The 22909-nt window shown below is 39.2% G+C and overlaps 2 protein-coding genes across 2 annotated transcripts; one reads left to right on the top strand and one right to left on the bottom strand.

The window, feature by feature from the left end:
* Positions 1–14023, bottom strand: LOC128736195 (uncharacterized). The gene is made up of 6 exons (XM_053830676.1): positions 13922–14023; positions 13644–13838; positions 12200–13211; positions 11096–12094; positions 84–1288; positions 1–27 (listed from the first exon to the last, which is right to left on the bottom strand). Exons 3-6 carry the CDS (start codon positions 13194–13196, stop codon positions 1–3), a joined length of 3228 nt encoding a protein of 1075 aa, XP_053686651.1. The 5' UTR covers positions 13197–13211; positions 13644–13838; positions 13922–14023.
* LOC128738428 (acyl-coenzyme A thioesterase 13-like) lies at positions 13653–22909 on the top strand. Its single transcript, XM_053833534.1, has 2 exons — positions 13653–13907; positions 22461–22909. Exons 1-2 carry the CDS (start codon positions 13809–13811, stop codon positions 22815–22817), a joined length of 456 nt encoding a protein of 151 aa, XP_053689509.1. The 5' UTR covers positions 13653–13808; the 3' UTR covers positions 22818–22909.

Consider the following 22909-nt stretch of genomic DNA (forward strand, 5'->3'; position numbering starts at 1 on the left):
TTAGACCACGGTGGTTTGCGCAACGGTCTGCGGGTAGGAACGCAATTTACAAACACATTATTAACAGCATTACTGAAACTAACGATAGCATCATCGAGAGCAGGATTAAGTTCCAAAAATCGCCAATCAATTTGTGAGATGGCAATACTTATAGAATCAAAGTCTGCTCTGCGAAAGTCTAAACACGTTTCCACTGGAGTATCTTCAAATTGAACCGGCAAGGTTTGGTGTACCGTTATAATCAGTGCCGGGTGATTAGAGTCAAGAGGTACAAGTGGCTCGACAGCCTCAAACAGCTCACACAAAGTAACATTGTTAGTTAGTACCAAATCAAGAAGACGATCGTTGCTATTTGTCACATAATTGATTTGAGTTAGACCATGCAGGTTGAAACCATCCAATAAGCCGGAGCTGGCAGGCGAAATATTTGAATGGAGGTAGTCGATAGCAGGCACATTATTGTTCGATCGAATCCATCGCAATCCCGGCTGGTTGTAGTCGCCGAGTAACAATGAAAAGTCAGCAGACTGCAAACGAGACATAATCGAGCTGATGGAACACACATGCAGCTCAATAGCGTTGACGTCGTTTCGGCGATCAGGGGGCAGATACATTACACCGACATTGATTTTGCGAATTGGTGTTGTGATTATTACCCACAGTTGTTCAATTGTGTCACAAACCGGCGTAGGATGAACAAAGCTAATCAGTCGGGTTGAGACAGCAATCAAAACTCCTCCGCCGCGTGTCTTATTACTGTTATTGCGATTGCGATCGCAACGATACACGTTAAAAAGGTTACCAAACAGCTGCACAGAGTGAATATGATCATCTAACCACGTTTCAGTCAATACCATGACATCGTAATCACATTCGGTTGCAGCCAAAAAGAATTCGTCTATTTTAGTCCGAAGGCCACGGACATTTTGATACAGTATCCGAAGTCCAGCAGCGTCATAGTCAAGTTGGTGAGGATTGGCATGTGAATGTCTGGAAGGTTCGGGGAAATCAGGTGTCGAATTGCAATCGATAGAATTATACTTGCCCATGCTAGCAAGCTGGAAGACCCCTTCTCCGTACTCATACACAGGACCGGGACGGCTGATGATCGCTGGCTGCAGTGGCACGACTGTGATGAGCGGATTAGGGGCTTCCAATTTGCTTAAATCAGTGCGCCCCGGGCCAGATCCAGTCGGTGCGCATCCAGAGTAAGTTGAATCGGTGACAGTGTGAGGCGAGTCCGCAGGGGCAATTTGTTCATCAATTAAGACATTTGCTCCATCCTCGACTGACGGAATGCGTTTTTTGGCTGGTTAACGAATTCTCGAAACATTAAACCTGCAGGCCACGAAGAGGGATCCAATGCTATCTCTTTCAACGCAGGGTCAAGACCAATTTTGTATGATACAAATGACAGGCTAGTAACGTCTTTGTCCTTTGGAACAAGCCGTATCACTTCGAAAGCATCCGAAATATCCAAGCAACAAGAGACTATTTTTTGCACGTCACTGTTCGTAGCGAGCGGGTTTAAGCCGGATAAGTATAGCCAAAATTTATTTTGTGCAGCTGGGAGAATAGAAGGAACAGACAAATCGTTCACACTGATGTCTTTTGTTCCACGCTCAGCAGCCGCTCGAATGAGGGGCTGGTGTTCAGTTATAAGGAAATTTGAATTTCATTTGTATGGGAGCCCCTCCTCCTAAACAGGGGAGGGGTCCTAATTCACCATGGAAAATATGTTTGCCTCCAAAAACCTACACATGCCAAATTTGGTTCCATTTGCTTGATTAGTTTTCGAGATAAGGGGAAATTTGCATTTCGTTTGTATAGGAGCCCCCCTTTTGAAGTGGGCAGGGGTCCTAATTCACCATAGAAAATATTCTTGCCCTCGAAAACTCCCACATGCCAAATTGTGTTCCATTTGCTTGATTAGTTCTCGAGTTACGCGGAAATTTTTATTTCATTTGTATAGGAGCCCCCCTACTAAAGTGGGGAGGGGTCCCAATTCACCATAAAAAAAATTGTGTCTCCAAAAACACCCACATGCCAAATTTGGTTCCATTTGCTTGATTAGTTCTTGAGTTATGAGGAAATTTGTTTTCCATTTGTACAGGAGCCCCCCCCCTCTTAAAGTGGTGAGGGGTCCTAATTCACCATAGAAAATATTCTTGCCCTCGAAAACCTTCACATGCCAAATTTGGTTCCATTTGCTTGATTAGTTCTCGAGTTATGAGGAAATTTGTATTTCATTTGTATGGAAGCCCCCCTCTTAAAGGGAAGAGGAGTCATAATTCCCCTTCTAAAGAGGGGAGGGGTCCAATTTACCATAGAATAAATTCTTGTCACCAAAAACACCCACATGCCAAATTGTGTTCTATTTGCTTGATTAGTTCTCGAGTTATGCAGAAATTTGAGTTTCATTTGTATGGGAGCCCCCCCTCTTAGTGGGAGGAGGGGTCTCTAACTATCACTAAAACCTTTCTTGGCCCCAAAAACCTCTACATGCAAATTTTCAAGCCGATTGGTTCAGTAGTTTTTTTTTCTATAAGACAGACAGACAGACAGAAATCCATTTTTATATATAAAAATAAGATAATATAAGATCTACTTTTTTAATGGGGCTTTCAACCTATAGTGGGTTCGCCGCTAAGTAAAAAGTTGTGTAATAAAAATTTTATTAAATAATCTTAATAAAAGTTTTCTTTATTTATTAACAGAGCCAATTCAGCGATACGAGCGACGTAATAAACCAAATTTCGCCACGCTGTCATTCGCATTTAGGTAGGGTAAGACTGTCCAGAACGCACCGGGGTGGTAGAATGGCCCATGCTATTAACTGCTTAAAAACGCGGAAACTATTTGGTAAAATTATGAATGCGCATTTTATTTCGATGTAAAACACGCTAATTCATAATTGTGTAGAATGTAAAAGCATCAAACATAGCCAGATCCAATAAAATCAAGCGATTATCCGCGATCTCATTCCACATGTAAGAAATCACGGTTTTCTCTTAAGCTTTTACCACTAGTCGGTATGCAAATTTCATAATGAATACAGTCTATCTAATTGATATACTGTCATACTCGATGATTCGTCACAAAAACGGCATTAACTATGCATATTTTTCACATATATTGCAAAAAACTTCAAAATACAAAACAGGGGTAGAATGTAGAGATGGTCGGGAAGCGGAAAATTTGCCCGACACCCGCACCCGTACCCGTACCCGCCGGGTTCGGGTATTGAAAAAAAATAATTTGCGGGTTCGGGTCGGGTACGGGTTCTTAAATTTTGTTTTTGAAACCAGGTACGGGTCGGGTCGGGTATCTCTATTGACCACATTTAACACTAAAGATGGGCCCGTCCTGTACCCGACGGGTTGCGGTCGGGTTCGGGTATCAAAAGTAATAAACTTGCGGGTTCGGGTCGGGTACGGGTTTTTAATTTTTTTCTTAATCGGGTACGGGTCGGGTTCGGGTATTCAAATTTTCATACCCGACCATCTCTAGTAGAATGCATCACAGCGGGATCGAACAGTTATAAAATATTTTTAATTTGCAGTACATCTTTTGTTTCGGATTATTTATTAAAAATGTAGTAATATTATGTATTGCAAAGGACTTAAAATTTGCCTTAAACCTAATTGTACATTGTTTGACTTACAATATTTCATCACACATCAGTTGGAGAAAAGTAGATGATTAAATTTTATTGCCAATTATGTTGAGATATGAACCCATTGTATCTCAGCAAACAAGCGTAAATAACAAAAAATACTGGTTTTTGTTAGGAAATTTCACCAGGAGTAAGTGTCTTCTAGAAGTTGAAAAACGTGGAACAAACATGACGTTGCTCTGCAAAATGATGTTTTGCTTAAGCGGGGCATTCTGCACCACCTTGCCCTACTTCGGTGTAAGTCGCATTTACTTCGCAACACGCCGCGAAAGGTTCATCTTCAAACTCTCGCGTCAGTCGATTCAATTTGATTAACACCGAACGAAACGCGATTAAAATTTACCGTATCACGCCACTCGCTTCGTAGAATAATGCCCAATATCCTATTCTCTGCTCAACAGATCACATTAAATTCTCGCCCACTGATAGTGCATTCGTTACATATAAAATGGCATAGCAGAGGTCTCGGACACTCGGTCGGATGTACACATTTTCCTACAGAGTTTCGAACGTAACCTTCTTTACAGAAACATCCCAAAACACACATCCGGTTGCATGGTCTGAATTCTTCTTTCATGTTGCTGCAGGTTGTTGGACATGCAGTACCGCATTCAGAATACTGCTCGTGTAGACCGTGGCATTCTATTAAAATATAGTAAAATGCAACTGAACTTTACCATGTACTTTTTTTTCAAATTTCTAAAAGTATTTTACCATGTTTGACTGCGTTAACCATAACCATACAAGAAATTAACATTATAGTAGTTAAAATGATGAACTGCATTTTATTTAGCTTTTTCAATTACTACTTTTAGGAGACTGGTTAACATGTTTACTAAACACACTTCTTTTATAATAACTAAAGCAGCAACTAAAGCAGCTCTGGTTTGTTTAATAATAAAAATATTGTCAACGTGATGTCTGAGATGTTCATATAGCACATGCCACAGATGCCGTTGTGATAAAAATCGACGTGGAATTCACATGCCAGATCATTCGCTTGTTTGAGTCCATAGTCTCTTGCAGCCTTGATTAACTATCAGTGAGTAGGTAGTACCAGCAGCTGATTTGTCGTTTAAAATAATATATTTTTTAAATTTTTTGATTCACATAAGTCGCAATATGTTTCTATGAAGATGGAACGGTTATGCGAGTAGCGATAGTATAAATATGCAATACACCGTATACGCAACATAGCCAGCGTTACGTGAATACCCCTATTGTAAATGTTATATATAACATTTACATTAGTTATATCATTGTTATTCCAAAGTATTGTTTCTTATTGCTATATGATCAGTCGGAATTAAACTATCACGATATGTAACATACATGGGGGTTTATAGCAAACATTCACCTTAACTCTACTAATAAAAAAATTAAGTTTTACCATTATTTCAGTTTATTTTCACTTCGACTGATTCAACAATATTTCAAAATATGCTATGCTATGGTATGGTACTTCGGCTGATTCAACAACATTTTATTTTACCGTTAGCTGGACTGACTGTCTGTCTGAATGTCACGGTTTTTTGCTAAAGCCAAAAATAGTTTGATACTCCGAGTGCACTTAGTCGAGGAAGTAAAAATACTTTACTTACAGTAACCGGAAGTTTTCTTTTTGCTTTGTTTTGTTTATCCGGCAAACGTGTTCGCACGTTTTTGCTACTTCAAGAGATATGGCTTATAGCAACATTCAAAATATAAGGCACCGAAATTGCACCCAAACAAACTACTACACCAGTCAGTGTCCAAACAATAACACGAGAATGAAACTAGTATTAGCTGCACTTTTAGCTGTCGTCATGACAATTGTTTCCTCTCAAGCTCAATTTGGTAGATAAGATTTTATTTTATATCAGTCGCTCACTAAACACAAATTTCCATTCTAGCGCCAGACTGCCGGGGTCCGAATGAGGTGTTCTCCAACTGTGGCTCACCGTGTCCGTTGACTTGTGACTCTTGGCGGTTGGGGCCACGACAGTGTAACCTGCCCTGTCAGCGAGGATGCTTCTGCCGGCCTGGTTTTGTCCGCAATGTCCAAGGATTGTGCATCGAACCTACTCGGTGTCCTGCACCGTGCGATCGTCCTCCTTACCGTAGTTACCACTAGAGTATTTTGTTAGTTGATATTATGATACTACTTAAACACATAAAACATATTTTATGAAAACACATAAGATTCTCCCAATCATACTAAAGTTGCGTAGTTTACTTATTTTTTTGAGCTCACTTACTTATTGGTCCATGTCCGCCGGTCCGGCAGAACTAAAGGATGAGATGAAATATCTCCACTGCCCGCGGTTACCCGCCATAGCCGACAGCCCGGATGTCGTTGGTAAAGCTACGTCGACATGAGCCTCTGGGTCTACGTTGTCCTTGCGGATTCCAGTCAAGCGCTTCCCTACAGATCTCGTTTGTTCCTTTCCTCAAGATGTGTTCGATCCACTTCCACCTTGGATCACGAATTTTGCCCTCGGTGAGGTCATCTAACTTGCTCTGTATATTCTTGCCACGCTGTGCGAGTAATAGAATGTCTTCGGTTAGGCCGAGGTTCATTTGGTCTACTATCAATTGCTCCAACTAATATCTCATTCATAGCGATGAGAAACAAAAGCGGTGATAAAATGCAGCCCTGTCTCACAGCAGCAGTAAGGCTTATAGGATCGGACAAGACGCCGTTGTGCAACACCTTACTCGAGAACGCCTCGTACTGATGAGCCTGCTTATCTGGAACTCCTCTACGCCTAAGTGCGCCCCCGATGTTTTCGTGGTTGAGTCGGTGAAACGCTTTTTCAAAGACAACGAACACTAGCCGGAGAGAGTCCTGGAATTCATTGTTCTACTCCAATATAATGCGGAGCGTTGCGATATGGCGCATGATCCGTCAGCACGGAATCCAGCTTTCTGCCGCCGGAGAGTAGCATCGATGTTCTCCTGGATCCGGCTGAGGATTATCTTACAGAGTACTATGAGAATAATACAGAGCAACGCGATGCCACGCCAGTTACGGCATTCAGTTAGGTCTCTATATAATTCTTCTTTTTTAGGGACTTTGGCCAATATGCCCTGCATCCAGTCTACCGGAAAAATTGCGATTTTCCATATAGCTAAAAAGCTGATGCATCATGTGGACTTCTGGACTGACAAAAATGGGTCAGCTTCGAGCATCTCGGCTGGAATACAGTCTATCCCTGACGCTTTATCGGATTTCGTACTCTTGATGGCTGCTTCAATTTCATCCAGTAATGGCGCCTCAGAGTTGACACGGTTAATACGACGTTGGCATCATACGCTGTTGATTTGGTTGGTATCTGACATTTGAAACTCGAAAGCATTGTTCAAAATGTTCAATCCATCGCTCGACTTGTTCGACTTGGGAGTTAGTCAAGGCTCTCTTGTTCCGCTTACAAGCTCGTTTAATGGCCCCCTCCATTTCGGCATGTCGTTGACGGGCAGCTTAGCCGATCTGGTTCACGCTCGCTCAATGCCGGTTTTCGCCTCTCTCCACTCGCTGATATTCCTCCAAGTTTCATCCGAAATCCACTTCCTCCACCCGCTGTGCGCTTTACCAACGGTTACGTCATTGGTCGTGATGGTGATGAAGGCGTTCTTGAAGCCGGTCTATTGCTCTTCGATGGTTCCAACAGGTGGCAACTCCAAGGCTCGGAATTCAAGTTGTTCGACAAAAGCCCTTTTTACCTCAGGATTCTCCAATCGGCGGACGTCGTAGCGGCAACCAACTTTCTCCTCCCGTCGTTGGACACGTGCGCCGCGCAAACGTATTTCAGCGATAACAAGATGATAGACGGATGCGATATCAGCGCTGCGTTTGTTATTTCATCAAGAAGGCTCTTCGCCATTCTCGGTCGTCGTGGGAAACCCTCGTGAATTTATGTGCTAATCTACGGGAAAAGAGCGATCCACCAATGACCATGTTATTTTTACTACAGACTTCTATAAACAGCTCCCCGTTTCCGCTCATCTCTCTTAGGCCATGGTATTTCGAGACGTGGTGGTCCGCGTTGTTCAAGCCAATCTTCGCGTTGAAGTCGCCCAAGGGGATTTGAATGCATGTATTGGCGCGTAGCACTGGATTGCTGTAAGGTTTCTAGCCCGTGTTCTGAATCTGGCAACGTTTATTCTTTCGTTTATCGGTTTCCACCTCATCAGGGGCCGCATGTGCCCTTGAGCTCAGTAGGAATTCAACTCCTCTTTCCAGAGTAGCATTTTCACCTCGTATGCTCGTTCACCAGAGTAGAGCAAGACTCGCCCGGATGATGTCATGCGTTCACCAGTACCCAGCCAGTGGACCTCGCTCATTCTCAGGATTTCAATCGACAACGGAGGTTGCGTACCCCAGTAAGAACCACGCGGAGGCAGAGATAGGAGTTAGTGAACAGAGGTTATAGGTTTGTACATGTCGAGCAAATAGAGTCAATAAATACTAGCAAAGGTTTATTTGACTTTTTTGTTTCCTATAGAGATTGATGATATTTATCTTACGCACGAAATCGTTTCCCGATACACACAAACCACCAATACAGTCACACATTAGCAACCCATATATTAATTATGTCTATCAACGTCTTACCTTAATACTTAATTATCATGATTTCATTTCTTCATTATTACTTTTGCATCATCGTCAAGCAATTTGTTCTAAAGGGTGTTGTACTTGACGAATTGCCTATTAATAGATTTTGTTGAAGACCAAAAACTGCAAACCACTCAAACACCCGTGCCGTGGGGCAGAGAGGGTTAATTCATTTTTTAATGCCAATTTTTTACAATCTACCTGGGAGAAGTGGACAAAAATATATTATGCAACTAAATATAACAGCGGCTTGCGGAGACAGATTAAATCAAACGCTCCTTTTTTAGAGTCATATGATTCAAACTTCATGTATACCTGTTTCTCGGAAACTAAACAGCCTATTGAAACAGTTTTACCTTTGTTATACTATAACAAAGGTTTAAAAATTGGTCGAAAAACACGAAATTGATCCGAGGCCCGGAGGGCCAAGTCACATATACCAATCGATAGGGTTCGACGATTTGAGCAATGTCTGTGTGTGTGTGTGTGTGTGTGTGTGTGTGTGTGTGTGTGTGTGTGTGTGTGTGTGTGTGTGTGTGTGTGTGTGTGTGTGTGTGTGTGTGTGTGTGTGTGTGTGTGTGTGTGTGTGTGTGTGTGTGTGTGTGTGTGTGTGTGTGTGTGTGTGTGTGTGTGTGTGTGTGTGTGTGTGTGTGTGTGTGTGTGTGTGTGTGTGTGTGTGTGTGTGTGTGTGTGTGTGTGTGTGTGTGTGTGTGTGTGTGTGTGTGTGTGTGTGTGTGTGTGTGTGTGTGTGTGTGTGTGTGTGTGTGTGTGTGTGTGTGTGTGTGTGTGTGTGTGTGTGTGTGTGTGTGTGTGTGTGTGTGTGTGTGTGTGTGTGTGTGTATGTATGTAATGATTTTTTCTATCGCCTGTTTCTCAGAGATGGCTAAACCAAATCGTTCGCTATTACTTTTGTTTGAAAGGTATTATTGTCTAGTAGATCACTATTGAGTTGTTTCGTGATACGACGTTTCGTTTAAAAGTTATAAGCAAAAATGTGAAAATACGTGACACGGGTTTCTCCGGAACTACATGACCGATTTCAACGATCTTAGTATCAAATGAAAGCCCTTATTAAAACTAAATTGTTTAGGAATTTTTAATTGAAAACAAATAAGCAGTTTAAAAGTTATGCTTAAAAAACCTGTTTTGACAAGGTAATAATTATCGCCTGTTTCTTAGAGATGACCAAACCGATCTATGCGCTATTAGTCTCATTTGAAAGATAATATATCCTAATAGATCACTATTGAATGATTTTTTGATTGGACATTTAACTTGAAAGTTACGAGCAACCGTATACACCACACCAAAATTAACAAAAATTAATTCTGATTTTAACCAAGATAACTAACCTAATTTCAATTATTTTAGTATCAAACGAGAGGTTTTGACCCTACGAATATATATGCAAAATTTCATAAGAATTGGTTGTACCGGTCAAAAGATATTAACCCTCGAACACTCGCGCCAACTTTTGCAACACAGTTACTCGCGCGCACTATAACCCCAAACCAAAGAAAACGTGTGCACTAGAGTTTTGACTGGGAAAACTTGGTTTTAGGTTTATCGAACCTTCGGAAGAGTTTCTTGAAATTGAAAGCTCTATCGTTTGGTGGAATTGAAATTTTGATTAATCCTCCTAAAAGTGAAATAATTAAAATATTTTTCTTCTGTGTCAATATAACACATTGATGTGTTCTGCGAAGTTATAGAGCATATTATTACAAGATATTTTGCTAAAGACAGTAACCTTCTATCTCTGCAGCGAAGATAGAAAAATCTTATTTATTGTATATGAATTTGTAAAATCAGTTTTTCCATTTTTGCTCTTTTTGTAATTGTTGTATGACTTTTTCATGTACTACAAAATTGTACAAATAGTAAAAAAACACAACTTTGCTGAAAACAGTATACCTGTATTTTTGCTTGTTTAGGAACTGTAGAACTTTGTTTATAAAGAATACCCTAATTTTGACTCCGAATTACTCGACTACCAGCAGACGGATACATTTTAATAATTTTACATTTGCTGATAGTTTTGCTGTATGCATTTTCCCAACAATTTAAATTATTAATGCATTGAATAATTATGACATTTTGCGCACAATAAGTTTGTTGAAGAATATACGTTAGTTAAACAACGTTTTGTAAGTTTATAACAATATGGCGTTGAAAAACTTACACGTGTTGTACAAAATACAACAGCGTGAGTAACCGAAGGTTAATAAAAATTGATGTAAATTATTCAAGAAAACTCTATTGATGTGATGCAAATAGAATGGCATTACAGGAAATTATGCATAGCTCAAAAACCTATAAACTAGACCTTTACTAGACAATATATATGTTAAAGAATAAGATTTCCTCTTACAACTTACTTTTATTTGCACTTACTCAGGTTAATAACAACTTATTTATCCTTACTCAGCAAATTTCATAAAAAAAGGATCTATCAAAATTTAAAAGTGTTCCTATTTTGTTCAAATTTTGTAAAATTATTCAATTTTCAAAAATTTTATGTAGACCAACGCACTGCGCGACGATAACCAGTAGATGAATTATGTTCCGAAGATGATTTCGATTTCTATCTCAAATAGCAAGTAAGACCGTATAACAAAGGTTCCTTTCACCACTATGTGGATTAAATCGGGTTTTTATTTGTGTGTTGATTTTTTTATTACTTCTTTAGACTTCTATCAACGAAGCACTGAAATATTTAACCTAATTAAGAAAAATTAATTTTCGGCATCGAAGTCCCCGTAAAACGCTGCATTCGCTTACAATAAAATCTAACAACCTACACTACGACTTGCTTAACATACGGCCGATCACACACGCAACAGTAGCGGTAGTACACGGAAAGGTGCGGTAGTACACGGAAAGGTGTCCACCGTCAGTGTAGAAAATCTCCGCCAGCAGTTCCACATCCAGTGAAGACCGGTCGCACATTTCGCACACAGTTTCTACTTTCTGCACTGGGATTTGTTGCTTGGTTAGCGAACACCGAAAAGTCTGATGCGACTCTGAACATGTCTGCTTCTCGTATGCGATACGTTCTCCACAAAATGTACACTCTTCCTGCAACGGTTTCTGGGACGCTCCGGACAGTATCTCATTCGCGTGCCCGATGACTTCCTCCATCACTGGTTTCAATGCAATGTGAACATGCTCGAAATCTCCCGGAAAACTATCCTCCACAAAATCTCTCATGAAATTGCGCAAGCATCGTACGGATAGCAGTTGCATATAGCTCAGTTGCAGATTGAACGTTTGTCGTATGTAAAGAAAATAGTATATCACTTTGGCTGCATGTAAAATTTCGATTACTGTTGCGACAAACTGTGACTGATTGCAAAGGATGTCAGCAATCGATAAGCAACGTTTCTTAAAGTAACTAAACTTAGCTCCGAGCTGAATTAACTGTAACTTTAAATGATATGCATAAGCATCGTCTACTCTTGCTCGAGTTGACGATAGAGCTTCTAGCTCTTTCAATGTTTGCGTATCACGATTACCACTGTATCGAATGACTTCAGCGCAGTCGTAGTATTCAGTAAGTCTTAAGCTCGGATTTTCAAGCAATATTTTAAGTGGTTCTCTTCCGCTGATTCTACAGAAGAATACAACTGTGGGTGTGCGTAAGCTTAAACGATCAAAACTTTTTGATGGATAGCCAACAAACATCCAGCAGGCTCGGTTGCTAGTTGCTGTTACACCGTAAATTGAAAATTTACTGATTGGAAGATCGGTTTTCATGGTACTGAGATCGATTACTATTTGATTCGTTTTGATCGTTTTAATATGGCAGCAGAAGATTGTTCCTGGAAGAGTGCTTATTATATAGCAATAATTTGAAAACTGCTGAAGGCCTAAAAATTAAATAGGAAAATATTTTTCTCTTATTGCTGAACTACATAGAGGCTTACCTGTAATCATAAAACTGTTTAGGTTTTGAATCGCGACCGTGCTTATCTCGCCATTAAAGCTGCATAAAAAGGCTAGCAGATGCGTTCCCTTGACGACTAACACCAAGATCCTCTGGTTGACTTGATCTATCTCGTACTGTATATTACTGGCAGTAAGGTAATCCTCGTCGTTCCAAACATCATTTAACTTTACAAAATCGGTAACCGTTGCGTCTGATTGAGTGTGGAAGCTGAGTGCAGCTATTTTTCCATTCAATAACCCCACTAATAGCAAATTTCGGTCTTCTGAGATTGTTATCCATTTGAGTACTCTTACAGCATCTGATAATTTTATCACATGCTCAATGCGAACATTATCTGAATAAAGACTGCAGATAGCTACTTTTCCCGATTTAGTTCCAACCGCCAAATGAGCCACCTGCCGAAAAGTTTGATCTCGCCAGCAAAACGTCGTAATCAGGACTTCCTTTACCATCGGTTCCAGACGGTCGTATCTATTGATGATGTTACCGTCGTAAAGGTGCGCAACCCAAAGGGTGGAAATATCAAGATAGGTGCCCCATTCGGCAGCTTCTCTATTGTAACGATGTAGCGTTAACTGTCCAAGGTTGGTTAAATGCGCAACTAGGCATACGTTATAATCTGCGAAAATACCTGGCGGTGAAACATTCGCTAAAATGTTATTAATATACAAGGTGGCAATGTTAGGAATCACTGTTTGATCCAGCATAATTTTAATACGCTGTTCGCGGTTACTATTGTTGTACAAGTCAATTTCTTTAGTCAACAGCTGACCGGTGGGTTTACTTTTTGAGCACTCTAAGCGGCTTAAGTTATAGTTAATCGTAGAATCCTCCTTAATGTGTTTGTATTTGAGTTGCAGAACCTGTATACCGCCTTTAGCCGATACTACATAATATTCGCCCGAACCGGATATGGCAAATGGTAGATTAGTTTGCTCCGGAAGCTGTATACTAGCATACTCATTTATCTCCATCACGTTTGTTGTCTACTGTAAAGAAACATCAGTTTAATTTTCATACAAGTGGTTGGAATGGGAAAATATTTTGCCCGTATGCTGTAACATTTAAAATCATATGCGTATGTTACGTTGGAGCACGGTCTTATATCATACAGTGAATAAAGCACATACAAGAATATCCAATCAACTCCAGCTTTAATTTAACTCCAAATTGATATACATATAATATAAACTTTAAGGCTGCTGTACATTTGAAATGTGATTTGATTTGAGATACATTATTTCAATTTAAAATATTACAAATTAAATCCCCAATTTAAGCATACACAAACTTTTACACTTTTTGACATTTCCCATACACACAGTTCCGTTATTTGACTTGATATCGGCTTCATCAGCTTCATTAATCTTTACCATCGCATGACGAAAACGCAAAGCAAAACAAAACTTGAATATGCTTACGTTCACCCCTGCTGCCTCGAATGTTTAGCTCCAAGCCTTCAAGTACCGTAGGTAGTTAGGCAGTTCCAACGATTGCTTCGAGTGACACAGTAGCTGTTTGCGTAATACCATCGAGTCCAAATTTGTGGCCTTTTGCTATTCTGTTCAGGCAATCTTCGTTACTAAATGTTAACTAAGATGACCGCGAAAAAAGGACTAGAATTTTTGCGAGCTGTATCAAGTTACATGACGAAAACAAACGGATACGACCGTTGCTTGCAGCAGGTGAGTGTACTTACGGTAACAGCAGCTATTTATTCGTTTTATAATTGTCGTCCAACGGTATTTTTCTCGAAGTATTTAATATTTTTGTACGGGAATTAATCAGCAGCTCACTTTGTTCTCTCGATTTTCATTAAATAAATATTTATGAATGGTAATATTTTTGACATTTGCCCTCGGTAGCAGCTAGCAGGGTTGTGCTAACCCTCCGTCACCGGTTCGAATGAATGAAATATTTCATTGCTGATATTCACACCTAAGAGTGACTATATATCAAGCCCATGGCAGGCAACCATGTTCTCGCCGCCAACATCTCGTGTGTGCGAAAATGAGATAGCAATTCAGCACTGCGTTTCACTCAACTGCCAGCAGTCTGATTTGGGCCCGCTGTCAAATTTTGAGCCCCGGACATGCTGTCGTTGACGTTTACTGCAGCTCGATATAGAGATGTCGATGGGGTGCTATATATAGAGTGGCGACAATGTCAAAATTGGAATGTCAATTATCTGTCAGTGTCATTCCAATCGAGCAGGCGACCTAGAAAAATCGCATTGCATACATTTGGGATGACATGTCTTCACTCTGTATATAGTCACTCTATTTACACCCAAAACGGGGTAACAAACTGACAGCTCCCATATATAAAAACCCGATTTAATCCACCTAGTGGTGAAAGGAACCTTTGTTATACCATCTTATATGTCATTTGATATTGGCATTTCCAACTCAAATATTATTACATTATTATAACTTTGTAGAACATTTGAAAGCAATAAAAACATCGTATGCAAATTTTTGGAGCAGAATTGCTTCTAGAGTGGTTTCTTCAAACAAATCATCAAATTTCGCAACCAGTAAGGGATAGATAGTTACTATATGCATCAAAGTTGCTTATTTTAGTGTGCTCTATAATTTTTGTGAAGACGCTATTTTTTGGATGCGTTTGGAAAACAAAAATTTGTGTCACTTATTAGGGGGATTCACAGTCACCTTAAAAGTGTAAGAAAATATGCTATATTTTATTAATTGACTGCTCCAAAGAAAAACCCGTTGAAAAATTACACATTTTTACTATATTGTTCTGGTTTTTGAGGTTTGGTCCCATTAAAGGCTTGGTCATTAAAGTTTTCTTGAATAAATTTCATCAATCATTTTTAAATATCTTTTGACCAGTAGAACTAATCCTTATGAAATTAGGCAGATACATTTGCAGTATTAAAACCTCTCGTTTAATACTAAAATAATTGAAACTAAGTAAATTATCTTGGTTAAAATCGCTATAAATTATTGTAAATTTTAACGTGTAACTTTAATTTCTCATACTAACTAAACTAACTATAACTTCAAACTAAAGGTCTAATCAAAAAACAATTCAATAATGATCTATCTGGTTATATTACCTTCTAAATGAGATTAATAGCGCATAAATCGGTTTGGCCATCTCTGAGAAACAGGCGATAATTATTACCTTGTCAAAACACGTTTTTAAGCATAACTTTTAAACTACTTGTTTGTTTTCAACAATACATCCGGAGAAAATCGTGTCCCGTAGTTTCCACATTTTTGATTATAACTCTTAAACGAAACATCGGATCACGAAACAATTCAATAGTGATATACTAGGCAATAATACTTTTCAAATGAGACTGATAGCGCATAAATCGGTTCCGTTATATCCGAGAAACAAGCAATAGAAGATGAGTGCACACACACACATACACACACAGACATTGCTCAGTTCGTCGAACTCTATCGATTGGTATATGTGACTCGGCCCTCGGGCCGGTCCCAAATGTATTGGGAAATAAATGAGTGGGCCCTAAGTCGCCCCGTTCTTTATAATCAAAAAAACAAACCGTGTAAAAAAAGTACTTGAGTGTACAGAGAGTTACGTGACTTTCAGTTGAACATTATTAGAAAATACAATAACATCTATCTGATTTCCACGTGCACTAATGCACGCATACTAATGCAAACTACGTGAAATTCACGTAAATAGTACGGGAAAAGTTGGATGGAAAATGTTCACAACTTTTCACGTAATTTCGATGTGAAAATTATTTTGAGTGTAAATTTGCGCTTTATCGCTGTTCTTCCCGGTGGTACAACCATTGCCAGTCAATTATTAAGCATCACACTTGAAAATAAAGACTGCAGACCGAAAAGTTTACTTACTCCAATTTTAATCTTAACCAGGTTTTCAATATGTATTCCGAGTTACGAACCAGGGGTGACATTGCGATTCTCGTTTCGAACGATTTTGGTTCGTTTCGACCAAGCAAAACGAATAGGCGAATCGAACCAAAATCACTCCAAACGAGAATCGCAATGTCACCCCAGGTTTTCAATATGTAGGGTTTTTTTTCTAATTCTCATCGTAGTAAGGAAAGCCATTCTAATTTTCATCATTTCTTAGGTGGATTTGATGAATACTCCAAAAGCTCTGCTGCTGATTTGACTCAAACACACTTACCTTCCGATCCGTGCCCTTTGAATTCACTAAAACGCGATTAATAAAGCATTTGATTGAAATTACACAACTGACTTTATATCTTAAATTCGTCGTACCGTTTTAAAATCCGCCCATCAAAATTTTTCATCGTCCGAACTAAAAATCACAATAATGTTTCCGAAGCTAGCGCGCATGTATTTGTGTAGGTCAGCATGACAAATGTTATTCTGCAAAATTTATGTAGGTTATGCTAGTTTTCCCGGCTGCAGAATAACAACAATGCGTTGCGTGAATTACCCAAGTAACAACGGTAGCTGAATTGCAAGAGCAATGGCTGTTTACGGGTTGGTTTAAGGCGATCAAAGCTGCATAAAGTAAGCACTCAAATGGTGTTTAAATAAGCGATGTTTAAGCTACTTTAAGTTTTTCAAACCAGTTCTCTCCCAAAAGCTGATGAAAAAGTTTAATAGCGGATTTTTCTGCTAAACAATTTGCTTTTAAACAGCCATAAACATCAAACCGTTTTACGGCTGCTTAAAGGTGTTAAAATGTAGAGTGGAAGCTTTCATTAGGCTCACAGCTTTCAAACTACTTTAGGTCTGCTTAAGGGTGTTAAAGTGGCTTTACAAACTTCTACACTCAAAATAATCCACACGTCCTTTCCACGTGAAAAATCACGTAAATTTCTCTACAGGGATTTACGTGACTTTCAGGTGATTGTTATTGGAAAAAATAATAACATCTATCTGATTGCATTTTTTCCTATTCGATGCAGCAAAAACGCGTTGGATAAAATGATCATTTTTTCTAAATCTATTTATCCATTCAAAGAATTAATGTTTAAATCAACTAAGAAATGTACCCCGATATATATGTTTACATTTAGCAACTAATATTTCAGTGAATTAGCATTAAATCGGCGACCCAAGAATACGGGTTTCGGATGCAGCATGCCGCATAGGCCAAGTTCAAAATAACTGAATGTAGCATTGATTTTAGTATAAGTAATTTATTGTTTTCTTGTCCGAAAGCAATCGCTGGCTATCGATATTTGTTCAGTTTTATCCCGCTAACATAGTTAATAGTTACATTTTTGATCATATCTACCGCGTTTTAGCTTGTTTGTTCAAAATAGATTTGTTATTTAGTAAACAAATATATTACCTTGCTATACATATAACGCAAATAGTAATTTCTGTTTTACATGAAGAAATTAAATTATTTAAAAAATCTCGCCCTTTCCAGCCCGTATAGTTTATATGGAGCTGTCATTTTTGCCTGCCCAACAGCTCTCCAATACATATGCACTCTGCAAACACCCTATTCGGTTGACAGCAAAAGTTTGTCAGTTATCGACATTATCGACTGCTTCACGCTAGACGGGCTAGGCTTCAGGTGTAAAGATATTCTCACTGTCTGTTCTGCAGATGCAAATGGGGCGGATCATACGGTGAGTGCTAATGGCACAGATGTGCTAATGGATCAAAAGATGGTGGGTTCAATTCCCGGAAAAAAGACATGCATTTTTAATTAGCCTAGCTTTACTTGTACAAGTTGTACGAATTTTTAAAGTTACTCAAGTAACAATTTCAGGCTGATCAAACGCTTTTATAGCTGATTTTATTCAACCTGTGGCTGATCTATGGTTTAGGTTTAGAAATAAAAACCTTTTTTCAGCTCTTAAACATCTAAATCTGGTGATTTTATCAAGCTTCAGGCTAATTAATAGCTGCTTTCGAAGCTGCAATGAAGCTTAATAGAAACTTTTTTGCGCTTTTAAATAGCCAATTTGCGCAATGCTGTCAATTCTATTTTTAGAACGAGAAATAGTTTTGCAATCTGCTTTTCCAGTCGCTTAATCAATGCTTCATCAACCTTTATGCAGCCAAAAAAAATCTATCTTTAAATTTAAAAAATGAAACGCGGCCTTTTTTTATTTTGCTGTAAAACATGTTTCGAACGTGATATTTTTAATTTCGAATAACTTTAATTCGTATAAGTAAGCTATAGCTAATTAAAAATGCACGTCTTTTTTCCGGGAATTGAACCCGCCATCTTTTGATTCATAAGCACTCACCGTATGATCCGCCCCATTTGCATCTGCAGAACAGACAGTGAGAATATCTTTACACCTGAAGCCTAGCCCGCCTAGCGTGAAGCAATCGATAATGTCGATAACGGATAAGCTTTTGCTGTCAGCCGAATTGCGAAATTCTATGATCTGACAGTAAGTGTGCTGTGAGCCGAAAAAAAACTTGGTAGAAGTTTGTAAAACCACTTTAACACCTCTAAGCAGCCCTAAAGTAGTTTGAAAGCTGTGAGCCTAATGAATGCTTCCACTCTACATTTTAACACCTTTAAGCAGCCGTAAAACGGTTTGATGTTTATGGCTGTTGAGAAGCAGATTGTTTAGCAGAAAAATCCACTATTAAGCTTGTTTATGAGCTTTAGGGAGAGAACTGGTTTGAAAAACTTAAAGTAGCTTAAACATCGCTTATTTAAACACCATTTAAGTGCTTACTTTATGCAGCTTTGATCGCCTTAAGCCAACCCGTAAACAGCCATTGCTCTTGCAATTCAGCTACCGTTGTTACTTGGGTATTCGAAACTATGAATTAGCCTGAAGCTTGATAAAATCACCAGATTTAGATGTTTAAGAGCTGAAAAAAGGTTTTCATTTCTAAACCTAAACCATAGATCAGCCACAGGTTGAATAAAATCAGCTATAAAAGCGTTTGATCAGCCTGAAATTGTTACTTGGGTATTTTCATTTAATGAATGACGGAAATTGTAACGATTAGTCGACATTTTCTTCTTAGTCGCACGAAAAAACGTTGGAAATTTGGCTGCTAGCAATTCTTTAATGAAAAAAAAAAGCGTTTGAATAGATCTCAGCTCACTTTGATTGATCGCGTATTAAAGGCAACAAACTAAAATATTAGAAGATAACTAATTTTGCCTTGTGTGTCATAAAAATCGCTGATATTTTTAATAATTTATGTTGGATAGGACGGGAATAGACAATTACGACGAAGCAGCAACATACCCTATTTCGAGTCAGGAAATTTCAATCAACTGTCAGTCAGCTCAATTAATGAACATGACCAGATAGTCGTGACCTAATTAACGAACTGAACGAACTCTAGCTGTATCGAAACAAGCTATAATCGGAGCCAATTAAAACCGGAACCGAACCCATTTTTCCTCCCAGGTCCTGTTGTTCGCAGATATTGGTAAACCTTTGAGCCACAGAGGACTGGACAAAAAGGAGATTCCACACTCCCTGTTGGAAATAGTCTTATGCCGTGAATTTTGTTACGAAACCGCCAAAAGCTGTTTTATTGATTAATTAGGTTACAAACTTCGTTTTGGAAAACTTACATTGGTCTTTCTCTTGCCTACACCCTGACTTTGAAGTTTCGTACAAATTCAATGTAAGCTTCGCCGTGGTTCTTACTTTACTATGAATGCATTTCGAAACGGCATTTATTTTATTTACGCCAAATCAACCTCTTGCCGACAGTCTCTTTCCTAACTCCGCCAAAATGTATCCGTTATTCTGTTCGATTCCGCACACCAATTACTTCCGCCTTCAAATATGGACAACTGTAATCACTTTGCTCCTCCTTTTGATGTGTTTAACATTCACTTTACTCCTATTTTCTACTCACTTTCACTATCAACCTATATTTTCTTCTTCTTCTTCTTCTTCTCCATTTGAGCCATCGTTTCGACAGCTCGATGATAGGGCTCAGTTGCTAAGACTATATTGCCCAACCTATATTCTCTGTCTGTTATAGTTTTTTTTTTCGTGATTACACTTATTTTCTTCTGTTTTTTCCAAATCTGACATCTATCCAGCGACGATGACATCAAATTCCTTAGAATTAAGATATATCAATTTAAGCACATTCGTCCGCAACACTCCCCTAATTAAGCGTGCAACGTATTTCAAACACCACCAACACTGGCGGGTGAAGTTGGTTTTAGACACAAATTGCGCCTCTTCCTCCATCTATTGTAGTTAAAGTACCGAATGAGAAGTTTAATCTAACTCGCTTTACTAACGGGACGACGAAACCGTACAGGCACTTGTTACTTACAATACAAGGCAATGCACGTAACATTGTTCGTCCCTCAGTTTGTTAGCCGCGATTCTCAACGTGGGAGTTCGGGCCATATGCATAGTTCCACTTGTAATGGCTTCCAAAATAACCTTCAACCTGTGAATCAAAACAATACCAATCCCTGTAAATTGAGAAACCTTTTCAGGGTAACCAAGAAACGTCCTTGACGTGTTTCCGTCGGAATTCCCGCCTATGAGGCTTGGCATATCTATCAACAACCCCTTCTCATACTTGAAACATTCTTGAATTTTGTTTATGGTTAAATTTACACTCTGTAAATTTGTCTGTTTGTCCACATCATATTTAGCTTGCCATTTTTTGATCGGTATAGTTTACATGAAACATGCAAAGGTGTTTGAATGCACCGGATTCTTGCATGTAAAGTGGACAGTTCAAATTTGAATGTTTGTGTATTTGAAGGTTTAATCTTTGCTAAATTATTGCCAGATTTTGCCACAGATGTAACACCTCATTGTTGATGTGGTATTAGTCTACTACACACCTTTAAAGAATTACACACCTTTAAAGAATTTGTAAAAAGAATTAACACTCTCTCGAACGAATCTAATTCTTGTAGGTCTGCAGTATCGTGTAGTAAGGTGGGACTGAATTTTGCCAGATTTTTTTTATTTCCATCCAAGATACAGGATAATCTGAGCGGCACAACTAAACTTTGGTAAATATGAGGGTCACTGTCGCCTTCATTTTCGAACGACCCGTAAGAATTCCATTTTGTATTTCCAAACACTTAAGGTCATTCTCTAACATTTGGCTTATTGAGTCATTGCAGTATGGTTTGACGTTTGACGAAGCTTGGAGACCAACCAACGCAGATGTTTCTGCTATTGTAAGTTATTCTGCCCTTTGCGGGGTCCCAGTTTCGTGGTATTAAAAGTGTAATTCTTATTTTTTAACCGTTTTCAACCAATCAAGTACAAATGTTTCAATATTTGAGGATCTCATGTTAGTAATGGGTAGTGTTCGACATCGGAACAAAAATTGACGTTCCGGAACCTGAACAGAGCCAAATCGGACCGGAATAAAGTCGGAATAACAAAGTTCGAGACGATTTTTAACCGGACCGGAACCCAGACTTCAATTTTCGTTCCGATGTAGAACACTAGTAGTGGGCAGCCCCGCTTTTCAAAGGGTCAAAGGGTACCAACGCGCAACTTTTACGGACGGTAACAATTGTTGGCGACGTTCTAGTTCGTGGTAGATGGGTTCGCGTATTTGGGACGTGCGCGGGCAACAATACTAGTAGGCAGGGCTCGGCAACGTCGAAACAAATAAATGAAACTGACTTTCTCTTACCTTCGCTTCATACATGAAGTGACTTGCTTCATTTGTTGAACAGAACGTTTCAAGCAAGCTTCAGATGAAGTTGGTTTCTGTTTCAATTGACGACGGTAGAAAGTCAGGCACGATTTGTCGACATTGACTAGTTTAACTTCAATATACGTTGCATTGTAGGAAATGTTACTCAAATTCAATTTATTTGCATTCAAAGTTGCTGGCTTTCTTCTGAATATTTGATAGAAAAGTACAAATGAAAAGTTGAAACCGATAGTTATGATGAAGTGAAACCGCTGACTGAAGCCAGTTTGAAACTGAAGCGGTGCTGCTTTGTTGAAATCGAAGCTTCACTGCTTCAATGTTGAGTGACGCTATGCAATTGAAGGTGACGTTGTCGGGCCCTGGTCAGGGTAGGCTTCTTAATTTACATCGTCGCCAGATCAAACGCATCGGAATCAATCCAACGCGGAATTTATCATATAGGAATGACATTTCGATAAGACAGAATATATGGATATATGCTACTATCACTACAAAGAGACTTACGTAGTCCTGCGTCACCTATGCGGTCGTGTGTTGTACACAACCCATCTGATTTTTTAATTTATTATTAAGTTAGTAAGTTAATTATTATAATCGAGTTCAAATCTTAAATTAGTTCTCTCCCTTTTTTTCTTGCAGCTCAAAATGGTGAGCGGTGGCGATGGTAAGTGCACAGCGGAATTCACCGTAGCTGAGGAACACTTGAATCGCGCCGGAGGACTGCACGGTGGCTACACGGCTACCATAGTGGATGTCGTTACGACCTATGCGCTGATGACTAAGGACAACTGCTTACCGGGCGTGTCGGTCGACATCCACCTGAGCTACCTAAAGGGAGCTCGGGAAGGCGACGAAATAGTAATCGATGCTAACACAATTCGGGCTGGAAAGAACTTGGCTTTCCTGGAGTGCGAACTGCGACACAAACGGGACAATTCCATCATTGCTCGAGGACAGCACACCAAGTTTATCGGGACTGGTGGTGGAAAGTCCTAAGTGGGGATGTGTGAGTGGGCATACAGGTATTTGTTTTTAGTCAAACAGGGTAGGAAATTCTTTTTAGAATGTAGGAAAATAAATAGATTCAA

This window comes from Sabethes cyaneus, chromosome 2 (genome assembly GCF_943734655.1).
Source record: "Sabethes cyaneus chromosome 2, idSabCyanKW18_F2, whole genome shotgun sequence".
Classification (NCBI taxonomy): domain Eukaryota; kingdom Metazoa; phylum Arthropoda; class Insecta; order Diptera; family Culicidae; genus Sabethes; species Sabethes cyaneus.

Bases quoted from the DNA above. Each gene is read 5' to 3' on its own strand.
- LOC128738428 (XM_053833534.1), top strand. From the start codon at position 13,809: ATGTTAACTAAGATGACCGCGAAAAAAGGACTAGAATTTTTGCGAGCT. The intron at 13,908-22,460 runs GTGAGTGTACTT...TTTTTCTTGCAG, and splicing joins ACGACCGTTGCTTGCAGCAG to CTCAAAATGGTGAGCGGTGG.
- LOC128736195 (XM_053830676.1), bottom strand. From the start codon at position 13,196: ATGGAGATAAATGAGTATGCTAGTATACAGCTTCCGGAGCAAACTAAT. The intron at 12,095-12,199 runs GTAAGCCTCTAT...GCACTCTTCCAG, and splicing joins AAACAGTTTTATGATTACAG to GAACAATCTTCTGCTGCCAT. The intron at 28-83 runs GTTAGTTTCAGT...TCCTACCCGCAG, and splicing joins CTGCTCTCGATGATGCTATC to ACCGTTGCGCAAACCACCGT.